Source organism: Aythya ferina (assembly GCF_964211825.1).
Source record: "Aythya ferina genome assembly, chromosome: 6".
Taxonomy (NCBI): Eukaryota; Metazoa; Chordata; class Aves; order Anseriformes; family Anatidae; genus Aythya; species Aythya ferina.
The window spans coordinates 12,598,246-12,625,213 of NC_140303.1; the positions used below are offsets into that span (position 1 = coordinate 12,598,246).

General features: G+C 43.1%; 3 protein-coding genes across 13 annotated transcripts in view; 1 reads left to right on the top strand and 2 right to left on the bottom strand.

Moving 5' to 3' along the window:
- Positions 1 to 21,770, bottom strand: part of LOC311438772 (UDP-glucuronosyltransferase 1A1-like) — a 35,653-nt gene extending 13,883 nt beyond the window's left edge. Inside the window, exon 1 of one of the 6 annotated variants that reach the window (XM_084523636.1) lies at positions 20,850 to 21,770. In XM_084523636.1, coding sequence (XP_084379762.1) covers positions 20,850 to 21,704 — 855 coding nt within the window. In that variant the 5' untranslated portion in view covers positions 21,705 to 21,770. Of the gene's footprint in view, positions 1 to 671; positions 1,621 to 1,944; positions 2,880 to 9,798; positions 10,694 to 20,849 lie in introns of those variants that run through there. The other 5 variants (XM_084523638.1, XM_084523635.1, XM_084523639.1 and 2 more) reach the window with 5 other exon arrangements.
- On the bottom strand, positions 2,890 to 4,126 carry LOC311438773 (UDP-glucuronosyltransferase 1A1-like). The gene is made up of 2 exons (XM_084523640.1): positions 3,220 to 4,126; positions 2,890 to 2,931 (listed from the first exon to the last, which is right to left on the bottom strand). Exons 1-2 carry the CDS (start codon positions 4,078 to 4,080, stop codon positions 2,905 to 2,907), a joined length of 888 nt encoding a protein of 295 aa, XP_084379766.1. The 5' UTR covers positions 4,081 to 4,126; the 3' UTR covers positions 2,890 to 2,904.
- Positions 21,771 to 23,572: 1,802 nt separating the features above from the next.
- The window catches only part of USP40 (ubiquitin specific peptidase 40), a 33,561-nt gene continuing 30,165 nt past the window's right edge, over positions 23,573 to 26,968 (top strand). For 5 of the 6 annotated variants that reach the window (XR_014694308.1, XM_084523641.1, XM_084523643.1 and 2 more), the window contains exons 1-2: positions 25,605 to 25,821; positions 26,349 to 26,416. Coding sequence is in view for 5 of the 6 variants with exons in the window: in XM_084523641.1 (XP_084379767.1) it covers positions 25,623 to 25,821; positions 26,349 to 26,416 (267 nt within the window). In the remaining variant the exon portion in view is untranslated. Of the gene's footprint in view, positions 23,658 to 25,604; positions 25,822 to 26,348; positions 26,417 to 26,968 lie in introns of those variants that run through there. The other variant, XM_084523642.1, reaches the window with a different exon arrangement.

Here is a 26,968-nt window from a genome sequence, read left to right on the forward strand (position 1 = left end):
GCCTGATATGCATTTCTCAGTAAAAACCAGACCCTGCTCCAAGCAGGTGCCAAGCTGTATGGATTATGCCTGACTGCGAGGCTTTGACAGACCCGCAGACTTGCCTCTGCTCTTCCATCACTCACTATGAGAACAAGAGAGAACCAAGTTACTCAACACCCTGCAAAACTGAACTGAAGATATATAATGAAAAAGACATCTGTAATAAATCCAGCAATCATTTTACAGGTGAAGGTACCTAAGATACATTTTCCTTCTAGCCCCAGCTGAAGCTTTCACTAAGGAGCAGCACTTGAATGGCATACACAAAAGCAAAGTTACCTCTCCTCAGCCAACTAGAAGAGTAACTTCTTGTGCAGGAAAAGAAAATACCTTGGAAAGCACTTACTTCACTTACTGCCACTCAGTTGAGCATACCTGGGACACGGGACACCAGAAGACGTAGCTGACTACATACACACACCAAAAAATAAAAATAAAAAATAAAATAAATAAATCAGAAAGCAAGGAAGAAATGACAGAAATAGCATTTTTTCACCAGGCTTTGCCTAACTCCCTGAATGGGAACTTAATATCTATCATATCTATCATATCTATCTGCTCCACAAAACTGCACTCTTGCAAACACAGACGTCAGTCAGAACAAGAAGCAAGAATGGAGCACGACCTACCTGAGGTAGATCCTTGTGAGCACAATTCACTCCACCAACCAATATCATGTTTGGCATCAGTGGTCTTGGATAATCTAACACAAAGTCTAATCTCAGAAGCCATACGGAGGCCTTGCGTAAGAGATCTAACACATCCACATCTCGCTGAAGGAACTCAGAAGCCAGTTTGGAGTACGGCTGATACATAAAATCACAGAGGAAAAAATTTTGGACATCAAAGACTAGATTCTTCACACGCTGGAGGAAGTTCATATGGTCTGTGTGTTCTGTAAATACCCTGGGGACATAAGAAGGGGGATTGGGACACTGAGTGGCTTCAAAATCTATGCCACATGGAATTCCTCGCAGAAAATAGACAGAAGGGACTGAAAGGTGCTCAGCCACTATCGGCCCGCAAGGTATTACAGGGTCCGTAAAGACAACATCAAACTTAGACTCCTCAAGATATCTCATAAGTTCTTTGTTGTACAGTAAGTATTCACAGCTGATGAATGGAAAGTCAGAGAGTCTTTTCATCCTTTGGTATGTTCTAACAAATCTTTCCAGAAAGGATCCTTCTTCAAACCCACCCTTTAAAAATGCGTGGAAGTCCTTATCCATCTCTTCCTGTGTGAAGGGGACTGGGTACATTTTCATAGTAAAATTGTCTGTTGGTTTTATGTGTAAATTGATTTCAGGTGCAGCGACGACCACTTCATGCCCTTTCGCCTTGAGACCCTCCAACACTTCCCTCATGCTGAGCCAGGGACTCCCACTTATGGGCACCACCAGCACTTTCCCACCAGCAGCCAGACCGAGCATGGACAGGAGCAGAACCAGCGTCACTGCGACTTGTGGATGAGAAGCAGGCACCGGGGCCATCCCTGCAGAAACCCGGTGCGTGCTGCCCAGAAAGAAGTCTGCAGGCAGCACTGAAGCAATAGCACCAGCTCCGCGCTTTTAAGCAACCTGTGTCACACCTTAACTTTTGATCCTTGGAGGTGTTTCCTGTGTGGTAAATGTATAATCGTTTTGATAAAAGGCCAGATAACCTGCACTAGAGTTCAGTCCCAGAGTGTACCTGGGACACCAAAAGATGTAGCTGTCTACATGCAAACACACACACACACAAAGAAAGCAAGCAAGGAAGAAATGACATAAATAGCATATCTTTCTCCAGGCTTTGCCTAACTCTCCCTGAAGGGGAACTTAAGATCTCTCTGCTACACGAAACTACACTCTTATGAACACAGAAACCAATCAGAATAAGAATTAAGAATAGAGCACGACCTACCTGAGGTAGCTCCTTGTGAGCACAATTCACTCCGCCAATTAAAACTATGTTGGGCATCAACGGTCTTGGATAATCTAACACAAAGTCTAATCTCAGAAGCCATACGGAGGCCTTGCGTAAGAGATCTAACACATCCACATCTCGCTGAAGGAACTCAGAAGCCAGTTTGGAGTACGGCTGATACATAAAATCACAGAGGAAGAAATTTTGGACATCAAAGACTAGATTCTTCACACGCTGGAGGAAGTTCATATGGTCTGTGTGTTCTGTAAATACCCTGGGGACATAAGAAGGGGGATTGGGACACTGAGTGGCTTCAAAATCTATGCCACATGGAATTCCTCGCAAAAAATAGACAGAAGGGACTGAAAGGTGCTCAGCCACTATCGGCCCGCAAGGTATTACAGGGTCTGTAAAGACAAGATCAAACTTAGACTCCTCAAGATATCTCATAAGTTCCTTGTTGTACAGTAAGTGTTCACAGCTGATGAACGCAAAGTCAGAGAGTCTTTTCATCCTTTGGTATGTTCTAACAAATCTTTCCAGAAAGGATCCTTCTTCAAACCCACCCTTTAAAAATGCGTGGAAGTCCTTGTCCATCTCTTCCTGTGTGAAAGGGACTGGGTACATTTTCATAGTAAAATTGTCTGTTGGTTTTATGTGTAAATTGATTTCAGGTGCAGCGACGACCACTTCATGCCCTTTCGCCTTGAGACCCTCCAACGCTTCCCGCATGCTGAGCCAGTGACTCCCACCTACGGGCAATGCCAGCACTTTCCCACCAGCAGCCAGACGGAGCACGGACAGGAGCAGAACCAGCGTCACTGTGACTTGTGGATGAGAAGCAGGCACCGGGGCCATCCCTGCAGAAACCCGGTGCGTGCTGCCCAGAAAGAAGTCTGCAGGCAGCACTGAAGCAATAGCACCAGCTCCGCGCTTTTAAGCAACCTGTGTCACACCTTAACTTTTGATCCTTGGAGGTGTTTCCTGTGTGGTAAATGTATAATCGTTTTGATAAAAGGCCAGATAACCTGCACTAGAGTTCAGTCCCAGAGTGTACCTGGGACACCAAAAGATGTAGCTGTCTACACGCAAACACACACACACACACAAAGAAAGCAAGCAAGGAAGAAATGACATAAATAGCATTTCTTTCACCAGGCTTTGCCTAACTTTCCCTGAATGGGAACTTAAGATCTCTCTGCTACACGAAACTACACTCTTATGAACACAGAAGCCAATCAGAATAAGAATTAAGAGTAGAGCACGACCTACCTGAGGTAGCTCCTTGTGAGCACAATTCACTCCGCCAATTAAAACTATGTTGGGCATCAACGGTCTTGGATAATCTAACACAAAGTCTAATCTCAGAAGCCATACGGAGGCCTTGCGTAAGAGATCTAACACATCCACATCTCGCTGAAGGAACTCAGAAGCCAGTTTGGAGTACGGCTGATACATAAAATCACAGAGGAAGAAATTTTGGACATCAAAGACTAGATTCTTCACACGCTGGAGGAAGTTCATATGGTCTGTGTGTTCTGTAAATACCCTGGGGACATAAGAAGGGGGACTGGGACACTGAGTGGCTTCAAAATCTAAGCCACAGGGAATTCCTCGCAAAAAATAGACAGAAGGGACTGAAAGGTGCTCAGCCACTATCGGCCCGCAAGGTATTACAGGGTCCGTAAAGACAGCATCAAACTTAGACTCCTCAAGATATCTCATAAGTTCTTTGTTGTACAGTAAGTGTTCACAGGTAGACAGGAACAAGGCAGAGGTTTTTTGAAACCGTTGATAAACTGTAACAAATCTTTCCAGGAAGGAACCTTCTTTCAATGTATCCTGTGTAAATGCGTGGAAATCTCTATCCAGCTCTTCCTGCGTGAAGGGGACTGGGTACATTTTCATGACAAAACTCTTTGATGGCTTTATGTGTAAATTCACTTCTGGTGCAACGACGACTACTTCATGCCCTTTCTCCTTCAGGCTGTCCAACACTTCCCGCATGCTGAGCCAGTGACTCCCATCTACAGGCACCACCAGCAGTTTCCCACCAGCAGCCAGACCGAGCACGGACAGGAGCAGAACCAGCGTCACTGTGACTTGTGGATGAGAAGCAGGCACCGGGGCCATCCCTGCAGAAACCCGGTGCGTGCTGCACACAGGGTACCACCACCTCCACGCTTTTAAGGTAGGTGTGCTGTGCTTTTCCCTGATGATCTTTAGACTTATTTACTGTTTGGTAAATGTATAATCACAGGTTCAGCAAACACAAATTAGAGGTGTTAAAGTTCATCGAACCTCTCAGGCAGTTATCAGGGTTGCAGGGATGACGCCCACCCATTTGTTTTGGATGAACATTGGGATTTAAGGAAATAAGGGATCATTCAACAAGAGATCTGCTAAAAAACGATGATAAACGTATCAGCAATTTTCTAAAACAGAATTTTCTGTATAAGAAAATTCCTCTGTTCCTGTCAATACAAATCATGTTCTATTCATGTTCTGTTGCATCTTGACACCATGCCCTTGGGTCCTTTCACTGGTCACTAAAGAGAATAGATGGGCGCCTGCCCCACTGCTCCCCCTCGTGAGGAAGCTGTAGGCCACAATGAGGTCTCCCCTCAGCCTCCTCTTCTCCAGGCAGAACAGACCAAGTGACCTCAGCCACTCCTCATACGTCTAACCCCCTAGGCCCTTCACCATCTTTGTAGCCCTCTGGACACTCTCCAACAGTTTCACATCCTTTTTGTACTGCACACAGTACTCAATGTGAGGCCACACCAACACAGAGCAGAACAGGACAATCACCTCCCTTGACCGACTAGCAGTGCCATGCTTGGTGCACCCCAGGGTGTGGTTGGCCCTCCTGGCTGCTAGGGCACACTGCTGGCTCACATTCAACTTGCTGTCAGCCACAGCCCCCAGATTCCTCTCTGTGGGGCTGCTCTCCAGTGCCTCATCCCCCAGTCTGTAAGTATAGCCAGGGTTGCCCCGTCCCAGGTGCAGGACCCAGCACTTGCTCCTGTTAAACTTTGTACTGTTGATGATTGCCCAGCGCTCCAATCTATCCAGAGCTCCCTGCAAGGCCTTTCCACCCTCAACAGAGTCAACAGCTCCTCCAAGTTTGGTGTCATCAGCAAATTTACCATCAAACCTTAAACATCACTTAAACATCATCAAAAGACCTTATAGTCCCACATCCAAATTGCTTATGAAAACATTGAAAAGAACTGGCCCTAAAATGGAGCCCTGGGGGACTGGCTGACAGCCTGATGCAATCCCATTTACCATAACCCTTTGAGCCCTACCCATCAGCCAATTGTTCACCCATCGTATGATGATTTTATCTAGCTGTATGCTGGACATTTTGTCCAGTAGGATCCTATGGGAAACTGTATGAAAAGCTTTACTGAAATCCAAAAAGATTACATCAACTGGCTTCCCTTGATCGACTAGATGGGTGATCTTATCATAAAAGGAAATGAAATTTGTTAAAGAGGACCTACCCCTTGTGAACCCATGTTGGCTATTTTTCTGAAAAATCTGTCTTTGGAAGGATGAAGTAGGGCTGGAAGGGGTAAAGATTAGGCCATGTTTTTTGCCAGATATACTTAAAGCTGGATTAGCAACTCATGAATACCTTTCTGGTTCTGCCTGGGAAGAGCATACCCCAGGGCTGTGAAAGAAAAGTTGTTTCCTTCATGCATAGACAATCAGCCCTGGTTATAAAAATGATCAAACAGAAATATTGTAGACAATACTATGATTTACTACTGAGATTGATAGAGTATACCAGATTTTTATTTATTTATTTTTTTAATGGACATTTAGCAATCTAGATCAGCTCTAGATAAACTCTTTTTAGGGAAGCCTTTCAGTAGGCAATGTAAGCTGTTGTACATGGCTTGGTGCTGGCTAGCAGCTGCAAAACCCTCCAACAGATTTGCAGAAAATTGCACAAGGCATCCATGCTTTGCAAGCATAACCCCAGACTGAAAGAACAATCAGAATGTTACCTGCCAATTGACACTGTATGACACTTTATTTCTAAACTCTGAAAGGATGGTTGTATTAACTGAAAAAAAAAAAAAAAGTTTTGAAAAGAATCGGTAAAACAGTTTGAGGTAATAATAACTAGCAAAGATGAGCAGCAGACCTGCCTAGATGTGTGCCTCGTTAGCAAGACAGCAATGATAAACCACAACTTTTTCCACCTAGTCCAAAAAAAAAACCCAATTATATAAGCAAAACTGCTTCGATACCACTAGAGTACCTGCAATAGTGGGAGAAAATTAATATTAACACAGTTTTTCACGTATTTTCTTTACAACACACCTTACTGCAAATCTAAATACCACATGCTCATGTATACAAGTACATACGGACACAGCATATAGTAAGGTTATTATTGCAAACAGCATTTTCCATTCAAAGCTTAAAATATTTTATCAGGGAAATCACTGACCTGAGATAACATCTTTTTCTTTCCACAATTTATACCTCCAATAAAAACTATGTTGGGCATCAGTGGCATGGGATATTCAAAAACAAAATCCATTCTCTTAAGCCAAATGGATCCATGGCTTAAAAGATCCGTCATTGTTACTTGTCTTTGGAGAAAATCCGAGGCCAGCAGTTCAAATGGCAAATAGGCAAAATTACAAAGAAAGGATTCTGACGCCTTGAGAACTAAGTTTTCCACGCGCTGGATAAATGTCATGTGGTCTGAGTTGTCTGTAAATGTTCTCGGGACATAAGAAGGGGGGTCTGGACACTGAGCAGCCTGCAAATCAAAACTGCAGGGGAGTCCTCGTAAAAAGAAAACTGATGGAATCGAGAGATGCAAAGCCAGTATTTGTCCACATGGTACAACAGGATCTGTGAGAACAGCATCAAATTTACCCTCTTCAAGATCCTGCATCAGATCCTCATTGTGCAGTAAGTTGGCACAGGAGGAGAAGTAGAGATCAGAGATGACGTGAACTTTTTCATAAAGTGCAGTAATTCTTTGAAGAAAAGGTCTCCTCTCAAAAAGATCATTCGCAAACGAATGCATGCTTGCTCCTAGTTCTTCCCTAGTTAAAGGCACTGGATATGTTTTCAGAGTGTAGTATTCAGATGCCTTCACGTTCAAGTTGACTTCTGGTGCAACGACGACAATTTCATGCTCTTTCTGACTAAGGGCCACCAGCACTGAGCGCATGCTGAGCCAGTGACTCCCATCCATAGGCACCACCAACAGCTTTCCACCATTGCCCAAGCAAAACAGAGACAGGAAAACCCAAACCCCTGCAGAAGCTAAGTAACCGTGATTACTTACAAGAGCCATGTTTCTAGAAATCCAGATTCCGTTCCTCTGCCCTTACCTGACAGATCTTAAGTAGACCCAGAGCCCCCTGCCAGATTCTCACATTCCCACTTAATGATCTGGTTTTTCCAGTGAAACCAGTCACTAGCAACCATTCATGGTACTGATGAAACATTTAAGGAATGTGATAATCAACTCCTGTTGGGCAGAACTGGCCTGGTATCTGAGAATCCCTTGGGACGGGTCCTTTCTGATTGTTTCTCTGTGATGCTTCATGTCAGATTGGAAAAAACAAAAAACAAAAAACAAAAAACAACAACAACAAACAAACCACTCCCTTCCTTCCTTGTTTGCTTGCTTTCCTTTTCTCCCTTCCTTTTTCTTTCTTTCTGCTTTTCTTCCCTCTTTTGCTTTGCTTTGCTTTGCTTTTTCTTTCTAATTTCTCTTCCTCTTCTCCTCTTTCTTCCTTGCTTGCTGCTTTCTTATAAGCATTTTACAGTTGTTCTGAAATGTCTGTCAGGTTTATGTTTAAATAAATTATAAAATTATGCCACTATACTACACAATACCTGTGCAAATCCTAAGGAGAATGCTCTGTGATTTACACAGAGCTAAGTCCTGGGTCCAGATGCAACACCAGGTACAAATGTATCACAAGAACCAATGCTGCAGCAGAGACTTGCATGAGCCAAGGCAAACTACTAAATCTGTGCTGCCATGCATGACACTTCTTCATTCTCATCCTGTGCCTTTCTGAAACACTTTCTTCTTCCAGGAGTTATGAGAAAAGCCACTCAGTTCCCCTTGTACCCAATTAGATACAGGAAAGGCTGGACAGGAGTAGAAAATAACAGTCCTTTTGTTTCAGGACAAGAACTGGCTGTGAATGGTAAGTGGTGGTGTTCTCACTGCAGATGAAAAGCTAAGACTAGGAACTAAAACTCTAAGCAGTTAGCAAGTATTTGTTATAGACACTTGTCAACCTGCAGGATTAAACTGTACTGTTAGATGCAACTGCGTGATGCACAGACATAGCCAGAAAACAGCAAATAAATTAAAAAAAAAAAAAAAATCAGGGCTGGCAGCACCACTGAAGAATTGGTAATAACTATTCTTGCTGGACTGTGAACTTTAGCCCCTGAGCAAAATAAGGTGAGAGCGAGCTCTGTCTTTAGAGGAGAGCCTAAATTTAAGCTGGAACTGCCACAAGGCCTGGCCTGCAGGCAGAGCTGGTCTCCCTGCTTTCCCAGAGGGTCCCCCTCTGTTTGTCCCTGAGGGAGCCATTAAAGAGCTGGATGGACAGAACAGATAGGAAAAAGCACTACTCTGACAGAAGTGCCCATGCAGGGAGGGGGTGGCAATTTGAAAGACACTTTTGTGAGAAAGCAAGATCTGAATGATAGCAGCTCAACAGAAATAAATGGTACTTTCAATGGGCAGCATCAGGTGAAGTACTGGGAGGAGTAAAGCAAAGCCCGAGGGCTTTAAGGTTGGCTCTGGGGAAGGTGTGCTATGCTTGGGAAATTCAAATCTGTTTTATCCTGAAGCTTTATTCATTCATATTCACAAAGACATTTGAATGCCAGAGGAGGAGTGCATTCCTTATGACACACAGAAGACTTGCTAGTGAGAAAAGTTCAAGGAAAGAGTAGAGAGGTGCCTGTTTATTTCTAAGGAGCATCTGTAAAGGATAAAACTTTATCCTTTCCAGGAAATGATGCGATATATTGCTGAAACTGCTGGATGACACTAACTACAGATCCATCAGCCGCTGAGGAGAGCTGTCTCTTCTTAGCTGTCTTTTTCTAGTTAATCTCTGGCTTCACAACATGAGACTGTTCTACTTATATCACAAGCAAGCAAGAAGCCCAGATACATCATATGCAGCTATGGGCTACATGTACAGCATGAGCACCAGCAAGCTCTCATGTATGATAAACATGCAACAAGTGATCAGCTTTAAAGATCCCATAATATTTACTGGAATTCATGGACATGAAGGACGTGCTTTTATTGCATGCATTTTAGGTCACAGATGCCCGAGCAACCGCCCATCAACATTTTCCTATCCAAGCTGGATATCTCATAAAAATGCAGTAGAGAATTCAACTGTCTAGTTTTTGTGATGGGAACTGTTGTTAGACCATAACTTTCACCACAAAAAAATTATTAGCCTTCAACTCAAACACAACACTGCTGTTACAGAGAAGAGCAAATAATGCTACTGCACATAACCCGGTGAGTTGCTTTTTGACCAGATAAGCAGCTAGTGCTCTAGAAGAAATATGCCACTGCCACGTGGGGCAGGGAATGTTTGGAAGAGCTGCTATAATTCTCCTGCCCTTTTTGCATTCATTCCTGGACCAAGCGGTGTTTGTGCACCTGACCAAAAAAAATCCCTGTGTTGGGCAGGCCCAAGAAAAGCAGGTGGAACCACAACTTGTTAACAAAACAAACAGCTAATCTTTAGGTAAGTAAACTCTACATCAAACACAGCTGGAACTTCTCCCTTGTTATACTTTTCCCAGCCAGTCACTGACCTGAGATAACGGCTTCTTCCGTGCACAGTTGATGCCTCCAATGAAAATCATATTGGGCATCACAGGTGTGGGGTAATCAAAGACAAAGTCCAGTCTCTTCAGCCAAATGGACCCGTGGCTTAAAAGCTCTGTAACTGTGATGGGCTTTTGGAGAAAGTCCGAGGCTAGTCTTTCGAATGGTGAAAAGATGATTCTGCAGGTGAAAGCCTCTGAAATGGCGATCAGTACGTTCTTGACTCTCTGAGGAAATGTCATATGGTCTGTATTGAGGGAGAACATTCGTGGGACATAGGACGGTGGGTCCGGACTCTGAGCGGCGTGAGTGTCTATAGCACATGGGATAGCCCGCAAGAAGAAAGCAGAAGGGATAGAAAAATGCAAAGCAATTATTTGTCCACAGGGTGTCACAGGGTCTGTAAACAGTACATCAAATTTGCTTTCTTCAATGAATTTCATCATCTCTTTGTTGTGCAGTAGGGCACTGCAAGCAACTTCAAAGACGGCAGAACTCTTTTTAAAAATATCCCAAATATTCAAAAATCTGTAAATAAAAGGCTGGTCATTAAAACTGTTTGCAGTAAGTGAATGCAGAAGATCTTCCATCTCTTCCTCTTTTAAAGGTACAGGGTATGTTTTCAGCGTGTACCACTCTGAGGAATCTACAATCGTTTTCATCTCTGGTGCCATGACAATTATTTCATGCCCTCTCTTGCTCAGCTCAATCAGCGCTTCCTTCATGCTGAGCCAGTGACTGCCCTCCATCGGGATCACCAGCACCTTCCCAGCAGCAGCGCTACCCAGGCAGCACAAGAAGGGGAGCAGCACGGCCACCAGCATGTTTGGAGTTGAACAGACCGGAGCCCAAGTGAGAGAGAGGCCAGGGGTGGTTCGCAAGCTTTTGTAGCTACGATCCACCTACGCAAATATACCACTTGGCAATGCTTTTTCACAATACCTTTGCCCTTTTTGACTTGCCGCATGTTTCATGGGTTTCGCAGTTTGCACGCAATGGGATTCACATTGGAAAATTAATGATTACAAAGGGTTGAACTGGGGTTTGTGCTTCAAAAGCTGGTTTGCACAACCATGAGAAAGGTGTGTCTTCTGCCATAAACGTGGCTCTCCCAGGCTGTGCCTACAGCTCAGTGCCTCAGCCTGCTCTTCTTTGTCCCATACTAGGACCACTGACTGATGATCCTTCCTCCCATCAGCAGCCCAGCCATGCAGATCCCATCTCATCTCATATTCCTTACCTGAACCACAGCAGCAGTCTCTCCTGTTCACCCTTCTTGCCTCCGAGCACAGCAGGCTGGGAGGTAGGGGACCGCAAGCTGCTGGGTGAGTCTGCAGTTATTGTTACTGAGCCACAGCAGAAATGTTCAGGGAAGGCAACAAGAGCCCGGCTTCAGCCTGTGGCTCATTTAGCCTCACATGCAGGCAGGCAGCACCCATTAACAGCTATGGACACGTGAGCACAAGTCACGCAGGCAGCTGGGAATGACTCCTGCCTGTCCCTTGTTCTTTGCCCAGAAAGGCTTGGCTTTTTGTTAGAGCTACTCCTCCCACAGCTGGGCATTTTTCTCTAGATACCACACATTTGGAATAATCCATAAGAAGCCAAGTCCCCCATGATCTCTCCCTGTGCTCTTACAGCAGCGCTTACTCAGTGCAGCACAACTGCAGCTCTGATGTGGAAAGAAGATGGGACCCATCTGCCACATCCCTGCCCAGGTCGGACTGTGGGATCTGGGCACCCTATATGCCCTGTGTCTGCTCCTTTCCCAGGGATGGTCTCAGGATGTAGGGCTGTGAACGGCTGTTGTATGAGCTGTCACAACATGTGAACATGCCACAGCAGTCTCAGATACAGCTGGAGAGTGTTTGTTGCCAGGTTTGCAGCTTCACTTACTTGTAAGAACACTTCCTGGGTTGCAGAACTGGTGCTGGGCCACCTTCAATTGGTCCCATGCATAGGTTTTGTTCATCCATGTGATTGGATTGAACTTGTCTCCTTTCTAATTTCTTTTCATAGTTTTTATCAGCATGAGCTAAGAGCTTTGGTCTTCTGATCACTTCTCACTGCAGCACACTCATGAAGTAGGGCAGGACCATCCAAACCATCCTACAGCAACACCAGCACAGGGGAAAACAAGAAGCTTGCCCAAAGAAGATCTGTCTGAGTGGAAAATTCTCTTACAAACCTGTGTGAAACTTTTACTCCTGTGTAAGGCTTCCTCTCCCATCAAGCACAAAATATCTGCCCCAGATCCTTGTACCTTCAACAGACTTCTCCCTTTCTTGCAGCTGATTCCTTGAGTGAAAAGAAGGTGGGGCATAAAAGGAGTGGTATCTTGGTATCCAAATAGAGCCCTTTGATAAAATGATGGTGGATGGACATCTCTCCAGACTTTAAAGCAATGTTTAAACCTGGCACAAATGTCCTTAGAAAGCAGGCTCTCTCAGTTGCTGAGAAGGAGGTTCAGCACCCACAGGGAGACTGCCACATGGTTTGTGCAGCTGGTAGAGCCCCTTGGGATATAAGAAGTGGTATTTGGATATTTACTGGCAAGATAATCTAGTATACATGGGGACCCATGATAGAAAAGCATCCACGGAACAGGTGGACTGCTAGGATTACCCCACGTGGACATATTTAGTCTATACAGAGTCTACCAAATTACACTTATTCATACAGTGCTGGAGTTCTCCATCCCACTGCAGGCTGTCAAATTATTACAGTATACTAATTTTTTATAAGCATTTTCTTTTCCAATTCAACTAAAGCAAACGGTACAGTGAAATACAACTTACACTAAAGATAAGTACGAAAAGTCAATGTTGAACTACCTGTCTCATTCTTTTAACAACAAAGAGTAGTTGGTGCAATTGAGAAAAGTGATTTTTTTTTCCATTGAGGCAAAACCACATTTTTGAAGATAACCAGCCAACAGAAAATCTGTCCCTATCTCTACAAATAACTTCCACCTAACCCCTCATCCTATCGGGCATAAAATTAAGTTGCAAAACAGAAGTTCACAGCTGAACATCAGATAACATAAACCAACAGGGTTCTAGTGCATGAACTTAGGAGTTCATGGCCTGTGTCAAGTCAGTTCATGACTCAAACAGTTCATGAACTCTGCGGGGCCAGATCCTTCTTGGTTGTGTACTGCTGAGTCATTAAATGATGGTGGTCACCTCGCGCAGTAAAGGTTTATGTATAAGTAGGTAATTAGGCAGGTGTTATCTGCAGTCCCTGCCTTTCAAGGCTCTGCATCGCTGCTGTTTCTTTCTTTTATCTGCATTTTCTGCCTGCACATTTCTAAACCTTGTGCTTTAACCTTATTGAGAACTTACCTTCAAAAGGAGCATCTCGTTCCATCATCTGCACTATCCCTGCATCAGCAGCTTAAGACAAGAGTAACTTAATGCGAATTGTGAAACAGCTCAGGAGAAGCCGATACACAGACACAGACCCGTTGCTCATAACCATTGCAAAGGCTGTCAGATGGAGTCTAGAAGAAGGTGTAACCAATCTAGGCGCCGACAGATGAGGAGAGGTAGTCACACACTTCCTTGGTGGAGCCTTTGGGAACATGCCAGAGGGAAGGGATGCCATCCAGAGGGCCCTGGGTGGGCCTGTGTAAACCTTCTATCCAGTGGCCCAGCTTTAATGGGAAGACAGATCCTCTCTTGATTAAATTACTTCTTGCCTGAGGGAGATCCGATTGCTGGGCCATTATAAAAAAATGCCTGGTGCTTTATGCTAATATGCCAGCAGATGGTGCAGACCCCTTGTTTTGCTGGCATTCACTGCTTTCCTGTGTGCCCTCAGGGCTTTTCTGGAGGAATGTTTTGTCTTTATGCAACTGAAAGCAATGCCAGACCAAAGTCTTTTTGGGCTGGTGCTAAAGAAGAGTTTCTCCCATAAGTAGTGGTAGAATTCCCAGCATCTTTTGTAGGAAAAAACAAACCCTTACCCCCTTAGGTGAAGTGGTTTGCCTCAGAACATACCCAAAGTGTGACAGCAGTGCTCTGCACGGCTCCACGCTCTCATGATGAAACAGAGAAACCAGCCCCCGTGTGACAGTGTGGAGCTGTACTGAACCCATGTCTTAGGTATGCATACAGGGGAGTGAGGGGTGGGAGTCAGTTTTGTGAAGCACAGGCTGAAACTTTACAGATTTACAGGTAATTCTGATTAAATGCCCAACATTTGGAGATAAATCCAAATCTCCAAATTGGAGATTTAGCTATGGCAAGTGCAGTAATGGGAACTGACCAAATCCACTTGGAATTTGTTAACGTGGTGTGATTTTTCTCTGCTCTTGGATATGATTTTCAACAGCAAAATCAGATGGCTGTAAACAGACAATAAAATATTCATCTTCCAGTCTATATGAGCACAAGTCTCTTGCTAGTATGGCTACACTTTCTTACGGACCCAACAGACTCCCTACTTTCTGTACTGGACCATCAGAGCAAAAACTGTGGAAGAGGTGAGGAAGCAAAAGAAAGAACAGAATAAAAGCCAGATAAATTAAAGGCAAACCATTTTAACAGGACACAGAGTACAACAGACAAATAAAGGTTGAAGTTCTTAGATTAGCACAGATTCAGCTGGGGTCAGGTCTAAGCCAAATAATTGGTATTCAGAAAATTAACATACTGGCTTGTTTTTTAACATAACTTAGTAGGTTTACACGTGTTTGCTGCTCATTATCCAGTAGCAAAGGGCACTGGTGTCACTTGCAGGTTTGAATGCTCTGCTGCTCATTACTGACTCCACTTGTATTTGCGGAAGAACACCTCGGAGAATTTGCAAGAAAAGAGACCTCAAAGTGCAAGAGCTGTGTGCCAGCTCTTGGCAGTAGGAGGAAAGCCTTCCCCACTGCATGCAGAGGGACAGAAATTAAACAAGACTTAAGCTTGGATCACTAGTCATGTTAAGATATTAGGGTGCAGTTGAGCTTACTGTTCACCCTGGGGTTGCTTCAGCTGGAAGAGGTGTTAATAACAGCAGGACAGACTGGCTGCCACGTGGATTCCTTCTCATCTAAGCAGCAAACAGTGAGTGGCACTTAGGGAAGAAGCAATCTAGAGGTGTTTTTTCACCTACTCAAGTTGTTTTCCTGTTGTTAGATGAGGTCGCTCACACCCTTATGCTCTGGGCTTTGCAAGCAGTAAAAAGTTGTTCAAACACCTGAGTGTGATGACAGCACAATTTGATTTCCCAGGTTTTTGGATGATGGATAGGGCTTTAGATTTTATCAGAAGGAATCCTTGTGTAATTGAACCCAGTCCTTTTTTGATGCTCAAGTGTCAAGCAAAAGGATTACAGTAGCTTGGTAGCTGCTAGCATGACTGCCTGATTTCCTCCCTTTCATAGCTACGGACATACACTGTTATTCCCCTGCACAGAATGAGGAAGTATGCCTAGCATGGCTTCAGAGGGAAAACAACTCATCAAACTGCAAGTTGGGAAGTAACTTTAAGTCTTCACAGTAGCAAGAAGCAGTAGGCAGCTAAGGAAGCCACAGAACACAGATAGTTTTTAGGGCAGCCCTCTTCTAAGCAGTAAATAGAGATCATATGAGAACAACAGTATGTGATCCTGAAATTATTGACTGTATCCTATACTCTTATAACATTTCTTGATTTTTGTGCGCAGACCTTTGTCAAATATTTTTACCTTTACATTCACCTTTAGAATCATATTAGAGAAGGCTAACTTGACCAGAAGACAAACTTGTCATGGGAAGGGAAACTAAGGCAGTAGTTCCACTTGATATGAAGGGATTTTTGTAGAAAGAAGTGTTTTCTAGCCTCCTTTTATATCTTTTCTTTGAAATATGGGAAGCACAGTGATGTGGACAAGAACAGACTGAAGAGGACAGTGAGATGAACGCTTTAGTTAGACTGGCCATTTCAGGCTGATGCATGCTGTGCAATGAAGATGCACAATACATGGCAGTTAATTTTTTCCCCCCACAAGCAGCACTGCTTTTATTTGCCTGATGTGTATTTTGCCATTGCAACGTAAGGCAGATGAGCAGCGTGGCTACTTTTAGAGGTGTTCAACAACTTTACAAATACTGGCATGGTGTAAGACTGCTCGGAAATGTCAGTAAGTTCATCGACACCTTGAATATTGAAGATGAGCCTGTTGTTTGGTTTATGAACAGAGTGATGATTGCTACCTCAGTGCTGAAAATGAAGAGTTGCCCTGTACCTACCCATGTTAGAAAAGCAATGGTACCCTCAGACATGTGAGTCCCTTCTGAGGACACATGGTGACATTTGGTTGTGCAGGTTTTAAAAAGTGTGTCTGTGTACCAGGTATGTCTGTGTGTTGTGGTATTGCTTACTGTATCCTTTGACTTTTTGCCAAAGTCTTTGAATTCCACTTCAGTTGCATATTTCAAAGGACCAGTTGGAAATGTCTCCTTATCAGAGCTTCTCAGATGCTGCTGGCTCTGGCAAGAGGGTTTCAGAGCAGGGCCTGTTTTCTTAACCCCTTTGCTGGAGGGACAAAACACAGCGCCTTTGTTCAGTTCTACTCCTGCTTTACTGGAGCAACTACATGTATCTTCTTGAATCAGTTTATTTTACTATTTTAAGTTGACCAGTTGTTTAAATAAGTGTTTAGTGGTTTGGGTTAAAAAGCTAGAAACTTTTTTGAAAGGTTGCTATAGCTTACATCTCTGAGCTTTGATCAATTTACACAAACTTTGTGAACTGCCTAAAAAAAAAAAGCAGCTTCGCATTTGCTTTGGTTATGAATAAGATATTCATCAAAGTGTCTCTTGACACACAGTGCGAGTTCATTTCTGGTCTCCCTAATGAGGGAACACTTATCACAACAACCTTGAGGTACTTCAGGAGTCAATATGATGCTGGCATAGGACCTCTGCCCAGTTGAGATACCAGGCCTGTTTTCTGCAAGCCTTGTATTAAACCTGCATGACATTGGGACTTGGCAACTGGATTTATGCATCTGTTAATGAATATGTAATTGATACTGAAACAGATGGCAATGCAAATTGCAAGACAAGAGGAAACACAGCCTGAGGCAGCCAGTTATCTTAGTCAATGAATAAATGCAGTTCGTGTTCCCCCAGGCATAGTCTTGTGGTCAGGAGTTGAGGGAGGAAAGGCTCTACCACTCCGCCTTAGATGAGAGTATTTCAGGATGATGTTTATGGCTCAGGAGGGTCAGGGATTTGGGGATTTCATTCCCAGCTCTGTGCTGCATATGACACATTTGCCCAATTCTGTGAAAACTTGAGCTCCTCAGCAATGCCTTGAGCTCCTGAACAGGTACTGAGTCAGGCAGTGTCAGATGTGGCACGAAGGAGCCCTCTTCTGGAACTGGGTGTCAATACCAGATATTTCTGCCTGTGGAAAGCTATGGGAAGTGTTGCAATGGAAAGGTCTGTGGCTTAAGCTGCTCTTCTAAGAAAAGAAACCTCATTTGGAGCCACTACTCCGCTGACTGAGAAAAGAAAGCTGCACCACAGGAGTGCTTTACTCATCAGAAGCCTTCAGTGCCAGCCTGTCCTTTCTTGTCACTTTGCTTCTTTATAGACACACTTCCACATCTGACATTGAAATAGAAAATGCATTTTTGACCTACAGAGGATAAAATGTATTTCAGAGTGATCAAAAAAAAAATTGCCAGGGAAACAGGGGATCCGTGTCACTATCCTACAGGTGGTTATTAAGGTACAGCAGGATGGAGGGGAAAACCTGAGAGAGGGCCAAAAGGAAGCAAGGGAGCTGTGAGTGGCACTGCCCTGTGGCTGGATGCTTGCATTGCCTGCTGCCACACATCTCCAGCCACAAAGAGGCTGCCTGCAGATGCAGTAAACTTGTGAGTGTTGTAATCCTAAACAGCCCTGCCTGCTCACCTCATGGCTAGATAAGCAGCCTCCTAGCTCAGGGAGTTCATGTCAGGCCACCTACAGGCAGGTCTAAGCCTGTGGCTGTCACTGTGCCAGCCTGATAGAACTACAAATGCTTGGATTTGCTAAAGGACGAAGTGACGATGCCTGGCCAAGCACCACCACCCTTCTCTTGGATGCACAAGCCTATGCATCTAATTATTCTCCTGCACAAAACCTGGGTAATTACAGCTGCAGCCCATCAGAACCTGCAGAATGATTCCTAGAGCTGTTTCCTGGTGTGAACCACTTGGAGATCCTCTTCCAGACAGCACGGATAGGAGTAAAGCACAATTAGCAACTCTCGCTCCACACAGGAGCATCAAAAGAGAGCATTAAAGCCACCGTGAATAGGACACTGTCATTTCCTTCTTACTGAACAGACTCCTGCAGGGAGGAAATATCACCCTGGCAGTGTTGCACTGAGCTGTTACTGACTGCCACAACATCAAGTGGGACAGGTTGTTGCCGCAGAGCCTTACAGAAGTTCACCTGTCCAGCTCTTCTCTTGTGTAAAGCACTGGATATATTTCCAGCATGTCGTCTACCTAGTGGTTTGTAGATCATCAGCATTTTGTGCCCATTCTGCCTGAGCTTTTCCAATACTGGACTCATGCTAAGCCAGTGGCTTTCACCTTAGACAGTACTAGAAGAATCCCACTGATCTGAAAGCTCAGGGAATGTCATAAAAAGCACCTGCGTAGCAAGCCAATGAAGAAATAAGACAACTAATGTCTTCTAGGTCTGTATGCAACCCCAAAGAAAATCCCAAAGAAAACTCTTCAAGAAGGGAAGTTCGGGAGCAGGTCTTATCACCCAAAGTCAATCATTCACAGGGTTGGTTTCATTATAATTAGTAGTTATCATAAGACCTCTGGGCACACTGCTGAGCTTATTGCTTAACCACGTAAATGATTTCCAAATCTCATCTTGGATCTCAATTTGGCATACAAAATGAGTTGTCATCCTGACACCGGACATCAAGTAATGCTGAGGAATGCTGTAAGAAAGCAGCGATAATCTGCATGGAGAGCAGCCTCGCAGCCACCAGTAATAAGTGGCTCAGGGAGCTCTTGAAACAAACTGTATTGCTGCCATTGAATATTGTTTATATTGTCTTTGTTTCCATCTTTATATTACATATCTCTATGGTGTGGTTTTTTGTTTGTTTGTTTGTTTGTTTGTTTGTTTTCATGAACTTGTCTATTCCCTTGTTGAACTCCTGTAACTTTTTTTTTTTTTCCATCTATAATGGCCACTGTCAAGGCATTTCAAAGCTTGGGAGAAATACATGAGAGGAAAAATCACCTTCCTGTCTTCTCTCTGAAGCCATTAAATCAATACCTGATTTTTCCAAGCATCCCGTAGTTATTGCCTAACAGGAAACATAGAACAATCATTCTTCACACATCTTGCCCATGTCATTCACAATTTCTGAGACCTTTGTTCTACAGATCTGTTTTTTTCGATCACAAAATAGATCTTGCTCAAACCTTTTACCGGCCCTCTCACCTTCTTCTGTACTTTTGCAGTTCTACCATATTTCCTTGGAGATGAGGGGTCAGACAATATTCAGAATGAAAGTATGCCATGGACTTATTGAGTAGCTCGGAGAGCTTTTCTCTTTTCTTTTTTTTTTTTTTTTTTTTTTTTCCCTTTCTTTCCTAGTCATTCTAACCTTTTGTTTTCCTATCTGTTGAGCAATGGGATACCAGGTTTCAGAGAGCCACCTATTTTTATCATGACTGTATTTATGAACAAAGATGATTAACCTCGAGTTTACAACTGTGTATGGATAGGCAGATTTTTTTCACCCATGTGACTCCCTTTGCATATTTACACTTCCCTACTTTATGGCCTTGCTGCTGGGCAGTTCCGAGTGAAATAGGAGCGATTCTTCTGTAGAAATGTAGGCAGAAAAGCCAGAGTGAAGTTAGGAGGAATACACAAGGTTTTTAAAGATGTAGAACATATGATTTCCACTCAATAACAAACATCAGTATGAGGACAGAAGACGGCAGGTATAAAATAAAGCCAGGATGGTTCTACTCCTTTGGAAAGCAGCAAGCTACAACGTGTTTGCAGCTCTGAGACCTTCAGGCTATAAAAACAAATAGAAGACTAATGTCACGCAATCAGAAAGAACGTGCCATGGTACCTCTTAAATTTAAAACTACTAAGTGCCACTCCCTCGAGTTTAATACTAGAGAATGTATGCAGTCAGCTTATTTTTTATTTGCCTAGGAGCGGTTTGAGGGAGTCTGTGTAAGCCCATCAGAGAATATAAAAGAAGGAAAAAAAGAGAAAAAAATCAACTCAAAGATACTGTAGTGCAATCATGTAGTGATACTGCGTGACCACAATTCAGAAGTGAGGAAGTAATTTCACAGGAATGTAATATGTGCCTAGAAAGAAATGTCTGGTGCTATTAATTGTTTTTAACTTTCTAGATTAGCTTTACAAATCCCACAGAACAGTTCTTATAAATGTCAAGAAACACTTAATAAAAATGTCTCTGATTTCGCATTTGTGTTTCACAAAATCTGCTATTTTAGAATAATTCTTTCAGTTTCAGCTTGAGATTTATGTTTCACCATGATCTACAAACAGAAATAACATAGACTGCCAGCTAGGAAACCGTATGTTATGAAAATACAACCAAAGCAAATTAACTGACTTTGCTGAGCCTAGAATTAATGACAACAGGAACAACAAAAGACTCTCAATGCGTGGTCTTTGGAGTTTTAGTCAGACAAAAGAAATATATGCCAGAATTCATGAAAGTGAAACCAAAATTGCATCAGACTGAAGAATAAAATAAATATTCACTGAGGACGGTAGCTGGCTGATGAAGTCCATTTTTTGTTGGACTTGTCAGAAAATCTTTACTAATTCAAATAACAGTCATCTGCCTCCATCAGGATAAAGCCATTTCAGCCCATGGAAAGCAACTGCCAGAAACCAGATGTATAAAATCACTACCAGATAAATAAATATATAAAATAAACAAACAAACAAACAAATAAATAAATTCAAGAGCACAAAAGCCCATAAGCCATGTAATTACATTTCTTTGGAAAATGTATGATTTGGAGAAAAAGAACATACCTTAGGCAGTGGTTTGCCCGGAGCACAGTTTACACCTCCAATGAAGACCATATTGGGCATCACCGGTCTGACATACTCAAACACAAAGTCGTATCTCAGTAGCCAAATGGAAGCACCGTTCAGCAGGTCTAATAGGGATACGTCTCTTTGAAGAATTTGAGAGGAAAGCTTTAATCCTTCTTCATAGAAAGCATTACAGTACACAAGCTCCAGGAGTGCAATCAATGCATTTTCCACTCTCTGGAAAAAGGTCATGTTGTCTGAGTTGAATGTAAACAGTCTTGGGACATACGACAGAGGGCTTGGGCACTGTGGTGCATCATAGTGTAGACTGCAAGGAAATCCTCTCATGAAGAACACAAATGGAAGAGAAAGGTAATTAGCAAGTGTTGCTCCACACAAAGCAATAGGGTCTGTTAGGAGAGCATCAAAGTCACTTTGATTCAAGTACTGCATTATTTCTGTGCTTCTGAAAATGTTCTTGCACTGAGAAAGGAACATTCCAAAAGTGTGTTTTGAGATGTTGTAGAGTGTCAGAACATTCATTGGGAAAGGCTGGTTACTCAGGTGAACAGACAAATACTCTGCAAAGGACTTATCCAGGTCTTCTAATGTGTAATCCACTGGGTATGTTTTCACAGTGTATGATTGTCCCTTTCCCATCTGCCAGCTTATTTCTGGTATAAGCACCACCACTTCATGTCCTCTGTCCATGAGCTTGAGAACTAGCTGCTTCATGCTCAGCCAGTGGCTTCCATCCATGGGCACCACCAGCAGTTTGCCTCCTTCGGAGAGGCCAGGAATGAGGAGGATAAAAATCGAGGCAGCAAGCAGATAGCAGAGCCGAAAAGTCATCTTCCTGTGGTCAGAGCAGTGACTGCGAAAGCGTCTTCTTCTTCAGGCTGTAGCTCAAAGATGCTTTTCGAGGAAGCGGATGGATTTATCTGCTGAGTTGTGCTGCTTTGTCATTATCTTCTAGTTAATGATTTACTGCTTTGATCTGGGCTCAGCTATGGATGAGAACTGTTGTTGCCTTTTTTTTTTTTTTTCCTTTAATTGCTTGTAAAGCCAAATGTAGTGAGTGACCCTTTCCCATGCTGAGTCATTGGAGTTCTTCAGCATTTAATAGAGAACTAGCTCCTCGACATCCTAATCAGATTTCTTAAGGCTTCCCTCTTTATCACTCTTGTGTCTTGTCTTACCACTTAGACAGGGCCAAGGAAGGCGAGTCTGGTGAGAACAACTCCAATAACACAGTAACAAATGAAAACAGCTTCAACACATTTCATCACAGTTGGAGTCACAGATGTTCACAGAATTTATTTGAAGACAGAACAGGAGAACCTCAGGATAAGAGGAAAGGGCAGATGAATCACAATTTTTCAGCTAGCAGGAAACGGAGCATCCCTCCTATGGCATACAGTAACACCAAGAGACGTTGAGAAGGGCTGAGCTGGCATCTGAAGCAGAGATTTGGAGCTATCAAGCGCCTAAACAATTAGATGCCTAAATGGCACTGTGACGTAGAAAACTAATGAAACATAGGATATTTAGAACCACAGGTCCATAGAATATCCCGTGTTTGAAGGGACCCACGAGGATCATTGAGTCCAACTCCTGGCTCCACACACCACCATCCAAAATCAGACCCTGAGAGCATTGTTCAAATGCCTCTTGAACTGCGGCAGCTTGGTGCCATGACCAAATCGCTGGGGAGCCTGTCCCAGTGCCCGACCACCCTCTGGGTCCGGATCCTTTTTGTGACACCCAGCCTGAAGCATCCCCATCATTCCCTTGGGTCCTCTTAGAAACACAACTGAGACGCAGAGGCAGTATTTCTCTCCCTTCCACACCACTGTCAATGCAATTGTGTATTAATTATGTAGAGCTTTCTGCATGGTTTTCCTGTCAGTCTTTTTACATTCTTTTCCAACTTTACCAATGTCTGGATTTTTTTCCTTGTGTAGCGAAGCTACAGAGCAAGTGACAGAAAGCATTTTTCTTTTAGGCACTTGGTAACTTTTCAGAAAACAAAATCTTTGGACTTGAGAGCTGGGGGAGTTTTACCTTTAATTTAGGTAAAAGTGTAAGAAAAAAAAAAAAAAAAAGGGTGAGTAATAACTAGAACAAGTTACTACTTCTACATTTATGCAAAATACACTTAAAAATGATCCTTTGGAGCACGAGAAGTTTAATAAACAGCATTTTCTCTTGAAAATGCTTTGGTAATGGCACTCCCAAATTTGCTGGAGAGGTGTACATGTAAGCAAAGGTGTCCTGAAGCCTGGGGCTCCTCTCGGGCCCCTTCAGTGGCAGGGTGAGCATTGTCCCAACTTTGCCACACGCTTAATGGGGAAGGCAGGGGGTGCTTAATGAGGAAAGAAGGCAGGGGGTGCTTAATGAGGAAGGAAAGCAGGGGGTGCTTAATGAGAACTGCAGGGGGTGCTTAATGGGGAAGGAAGGCAGGGGGTGCAGAGGCGAGCTCAGGACAGGTTAATCAGTATCTCAGGAGAGCTTCCGAGCATTTAGAGCACGCCCCTATCACCCTCGGCTGGCTTAATGATCCGGGGAAGGTTTGTTTGTGAGTTAAACTTTGTCGGGTTCAAGGCTGTGTAAGGTAACACCTGACTAACGCGGGCACCCCGTCATGGCCGCCATGGGGGGGGGAACTACAACCCCCAGCAGCCCTCGCGGCGAGGCCGCGCCTCCCGGCGTGCCTCGCGCGGCGCCCCAACAAATATGGCGGCGGCGGCGGGGCGGCGGCCGGGGGTCTGGGGGCATCTCTGAGCGCGCGTTGAGGCGAGGAAAGTAAGGAAAAGAAGCATTTCTGGGGGGGTTTGTGTGCCTAAATCGTAACGTGCAGCACGGCCGAGCCAAGGGCGAGAGGCTGGAGGGAGCTGGAAGCTCGGCAGTTAGGTCCCGAAGCGTGGGAGGTGGGATCCAGGTGTTGGAGGTGTGCTCAGTGCAGAGAAACCTGTTGTTGCGAGAGCAGAAGGGTTTGTTTCCCCATTAGAGCTCCTTCTTAGCGAACCCAACCGCATAGTTTTATTCTGTGGTGGGTCCGAAGTGTATATGTATCATGTGAAGCGCTGAAGAAGCGTTACAGAAAAATAGTGAGTGTTCCCATGCTGCTCAGAGCACAGCCTTTTGCTTAAAAGGTGCCCTGCGGTGAGAAGGACTGAAAATGCTTTATGTAATGCTACTTAATAAAAAGAGTTTTGGCCAGTATCAGAGGAACTAGCAGCTGGTTGAATGAGAAGCCATAAACCACAACTGGATTTTCAAAAGGTGCACACCAAGGTTTGCCACTGATGGCTCCTGAAGAAATTAAGCTGATGCAGGAGAAGAAGAACATTATTGCTTGATTAAATAATCAGCTAAGTGATAAGAAACGAAAGATGAACCCTCATAGAGAGGAGTGAGGGTTGTTACTTCATGCCTTTTCTGGGGCCTGTTTTGTAGGGTTCAGCATATAAACTGACAGGGAACCACAGTGAAGTCAGGTGGTTAATTTTTCTTGTGAAGCTGGCTGGTATATTGTGGTGTAGTCAAGTCCCAGTAGTGAAATTTTCTAGTCTTTAAGCTATTGAACAGCTGAACGATACAGTAGCTGACAGCATCGATTGTAGGTGAGTCAAAAGAGATGCATATCATGGGGCAGAGACAAACAACAGTCACGTACACCCACATATTTATGGAAACGGTGTAGTGGCAGGGTTTGGAACAAATGTACAGGGATGAAACCTTGGGATGATAAAGACTGCTTTAAAGGCAGCTCAATGCTCAGCCATTGTACAAGAAGAACAAAATAGCACACTGTAATTTAGGTATAGAAACCCATGGTTTGCACCCATCTTGAATATTGCATGCAGATGTGGTCCTCCCATGTCAAAAAGTGTAAAGGCATCGGGGAAGTTGGCCTTATCAACTGAAGATGGGGGAGAGGTTCAGTTGTAGGAATGATTATGTCGCTCTAGGGGCTTTTGTCTGGAGGTGATACCTGAGTGGAATATGGTAAAGAAGGTGAAGGTAGGCACAGGAATGATTATTCACTGCTTCAATATAGCTCACTGTTTATTCACTTTTGAAACAAGTATTACAACATACCACATGGAACTATGGGGTGGAAACAGGAGCTAGTAGGGAATCTTGGTACGTGCTAAAAGATCACAGGGCTATGGAACTGGACTGGTAGAAAGAAGAAGCACCAGTTTGTTGCCATTGAGTTTCTGGCTTTCAATATCTTGAAGTGAAGAAAATGTTTTGGTAAAATATTGCTTTGTATTTACTGGTTTATTAAGTTCTTCCCACCTGAACCAGCCAATAATAGAGACAGACTATTTGCATAGATGAATTTGTTGAGACCCAGCATGGGCATTTTGACAAAATTTTGGGGGCCTTACTAAGTTTTCCTGCAGGTAAATGGAACGCTAGTTAATTACAGGTGTTGAGAAGGACCTATTTTTTTGTATGCATATTCCTGCTGAAGCAAAATTAAAATGTGATGAGTTTGATTTTAGTTAGAAGTATTTTCAGACCTGTGTGAAGACAAATGCTTTTACTTGAACCTTTTTGTCACATTAGTGCATATCTCTGCATGGATCTGATGCTCCCTTTTTAAAGTGAACAGAATATGAAAGAAAATAGTATAAGCAATTTCTTGATTTGGGACTGAAAGGTTCATCATTGAGGATTTGAAGTGGGTGGATTCAGGGTACATTTTTTTGTTAAATTGATTATTTTGTGTTTTTATAGGACTGTTTTGTCTTCACAATGTTTGGTGACTTATTTGAAGAGGATTTTTCCTTTATTTCAAACAATCATTGTGGAAAAGGGAAGAAATCAAAGCCCAGAGATTCTGAGCCTCCAGCTCCCAGAGATTTCACCAACCTAAGCGGTATCAAAAATCAAGGTGGGACCTGCTACCTCAATTCCCTTCTGCAGACGCTGCTTTTCACACCTGAATTTAGAGGTACTGTGTTCAAAATCTTCTTAAAGTAACTTTGGAATTGATATCTTGCAGTGACTTGCATTTCTAATTATTTGTTAAAGAAACACCACAACCATAGATTGTTTTCGCAAACAGTTTATTTCACTTCAATTTAAATAAGTTATTACAGGATACTCAGAGTTTTATCTCTTAAATTAGTATTGCCACTTCTACGCAAAATATAAGTAATATATGTATTATATTTTCTTAGAGGTAGCCATTTACTGCTTGTGTAGATAAGAGAGGGTGTTGCTGTTCATAACATGCTATTCATTTTTAATGCAGACACTACAATTCTTGAAAAAAATGTATATTTTGCCATTTAAATGCCTCTGTGCTTAGGGGTACTTTATAGCTTGAACCAGTTGTAATGATGAATGATTTTCAGATAAGTGGTTTAATGTCTTAATCTGATAAAAGAAAAAACATGATACTTAACACTTAGGATAAAACATCTCAAGAGAAGACATCATTTATTCTTAAATAGGAATTTTTCTTTACAATTACAGAGGCACTGTTCTCTCTAGGACCTGAAGAGCTTGGAACTCTGGATGATATCAATAAACCAGACGCAAAGGTATTTAAAACTTTCCTGTAATTAGTCACTGAGCATTGATTCATGTGAATTGAAACAATATTCTGAAATCTCTCGTGAGGATGATACTGGAAGACAGTTTGGTTGGCCGATACTCTTTTTTGCACACTAGAAGTAAGCTTTAGATGCTGTAAGCTTTTCCTTCAGAAGCAAGATGTTGAGCTTGTTTCTGCTGAATTTGATAGTAGAGATTCTTTTGTGTTCAGGAAAAGCAAAAACAATCCCAAAGTTTATACAATTTTTTTTTTTTCTTTGTACTTTCTATGCTGTAACTAAAGCTACAATGCTATGACTTATTTTTCACCAATTAAAAAAGTGTGCAGACTAGATGACTGCACTGAGGCTCTGAAGGTTTAACAGCCCACCCATACACAAGATGTTGTGGGACTGGAATTTATTATTTATTTTAAGAGTGCTTACTAATGCTGACTACAGAATTTCATTCTTCAGCTCTTGGGCTGAAGCTGGTTGCTTAGAAACATTTTATCTTTGTGAATCAAAGATAAATATAGGCAGCTGATCAAGCTTGTTGAC

Bases quoted from the DNA above. Each gene is read 5' to 3' on its own strand.
- LOC311438773 (XM_084523640.1), bottom strand. From the start codon at position 4,080: ATGGCCCCGGTGCCTGCTTCTCATCCACAAGTCACAGTGACGCTGGTT. The intron at 2,932-3,219 runs GTAGGTCGTGCT...TTTACCACACAG, and splicing joins CTCACAAGGAGCTACCTCAG to GAAACACCTCCAAGGATCAA.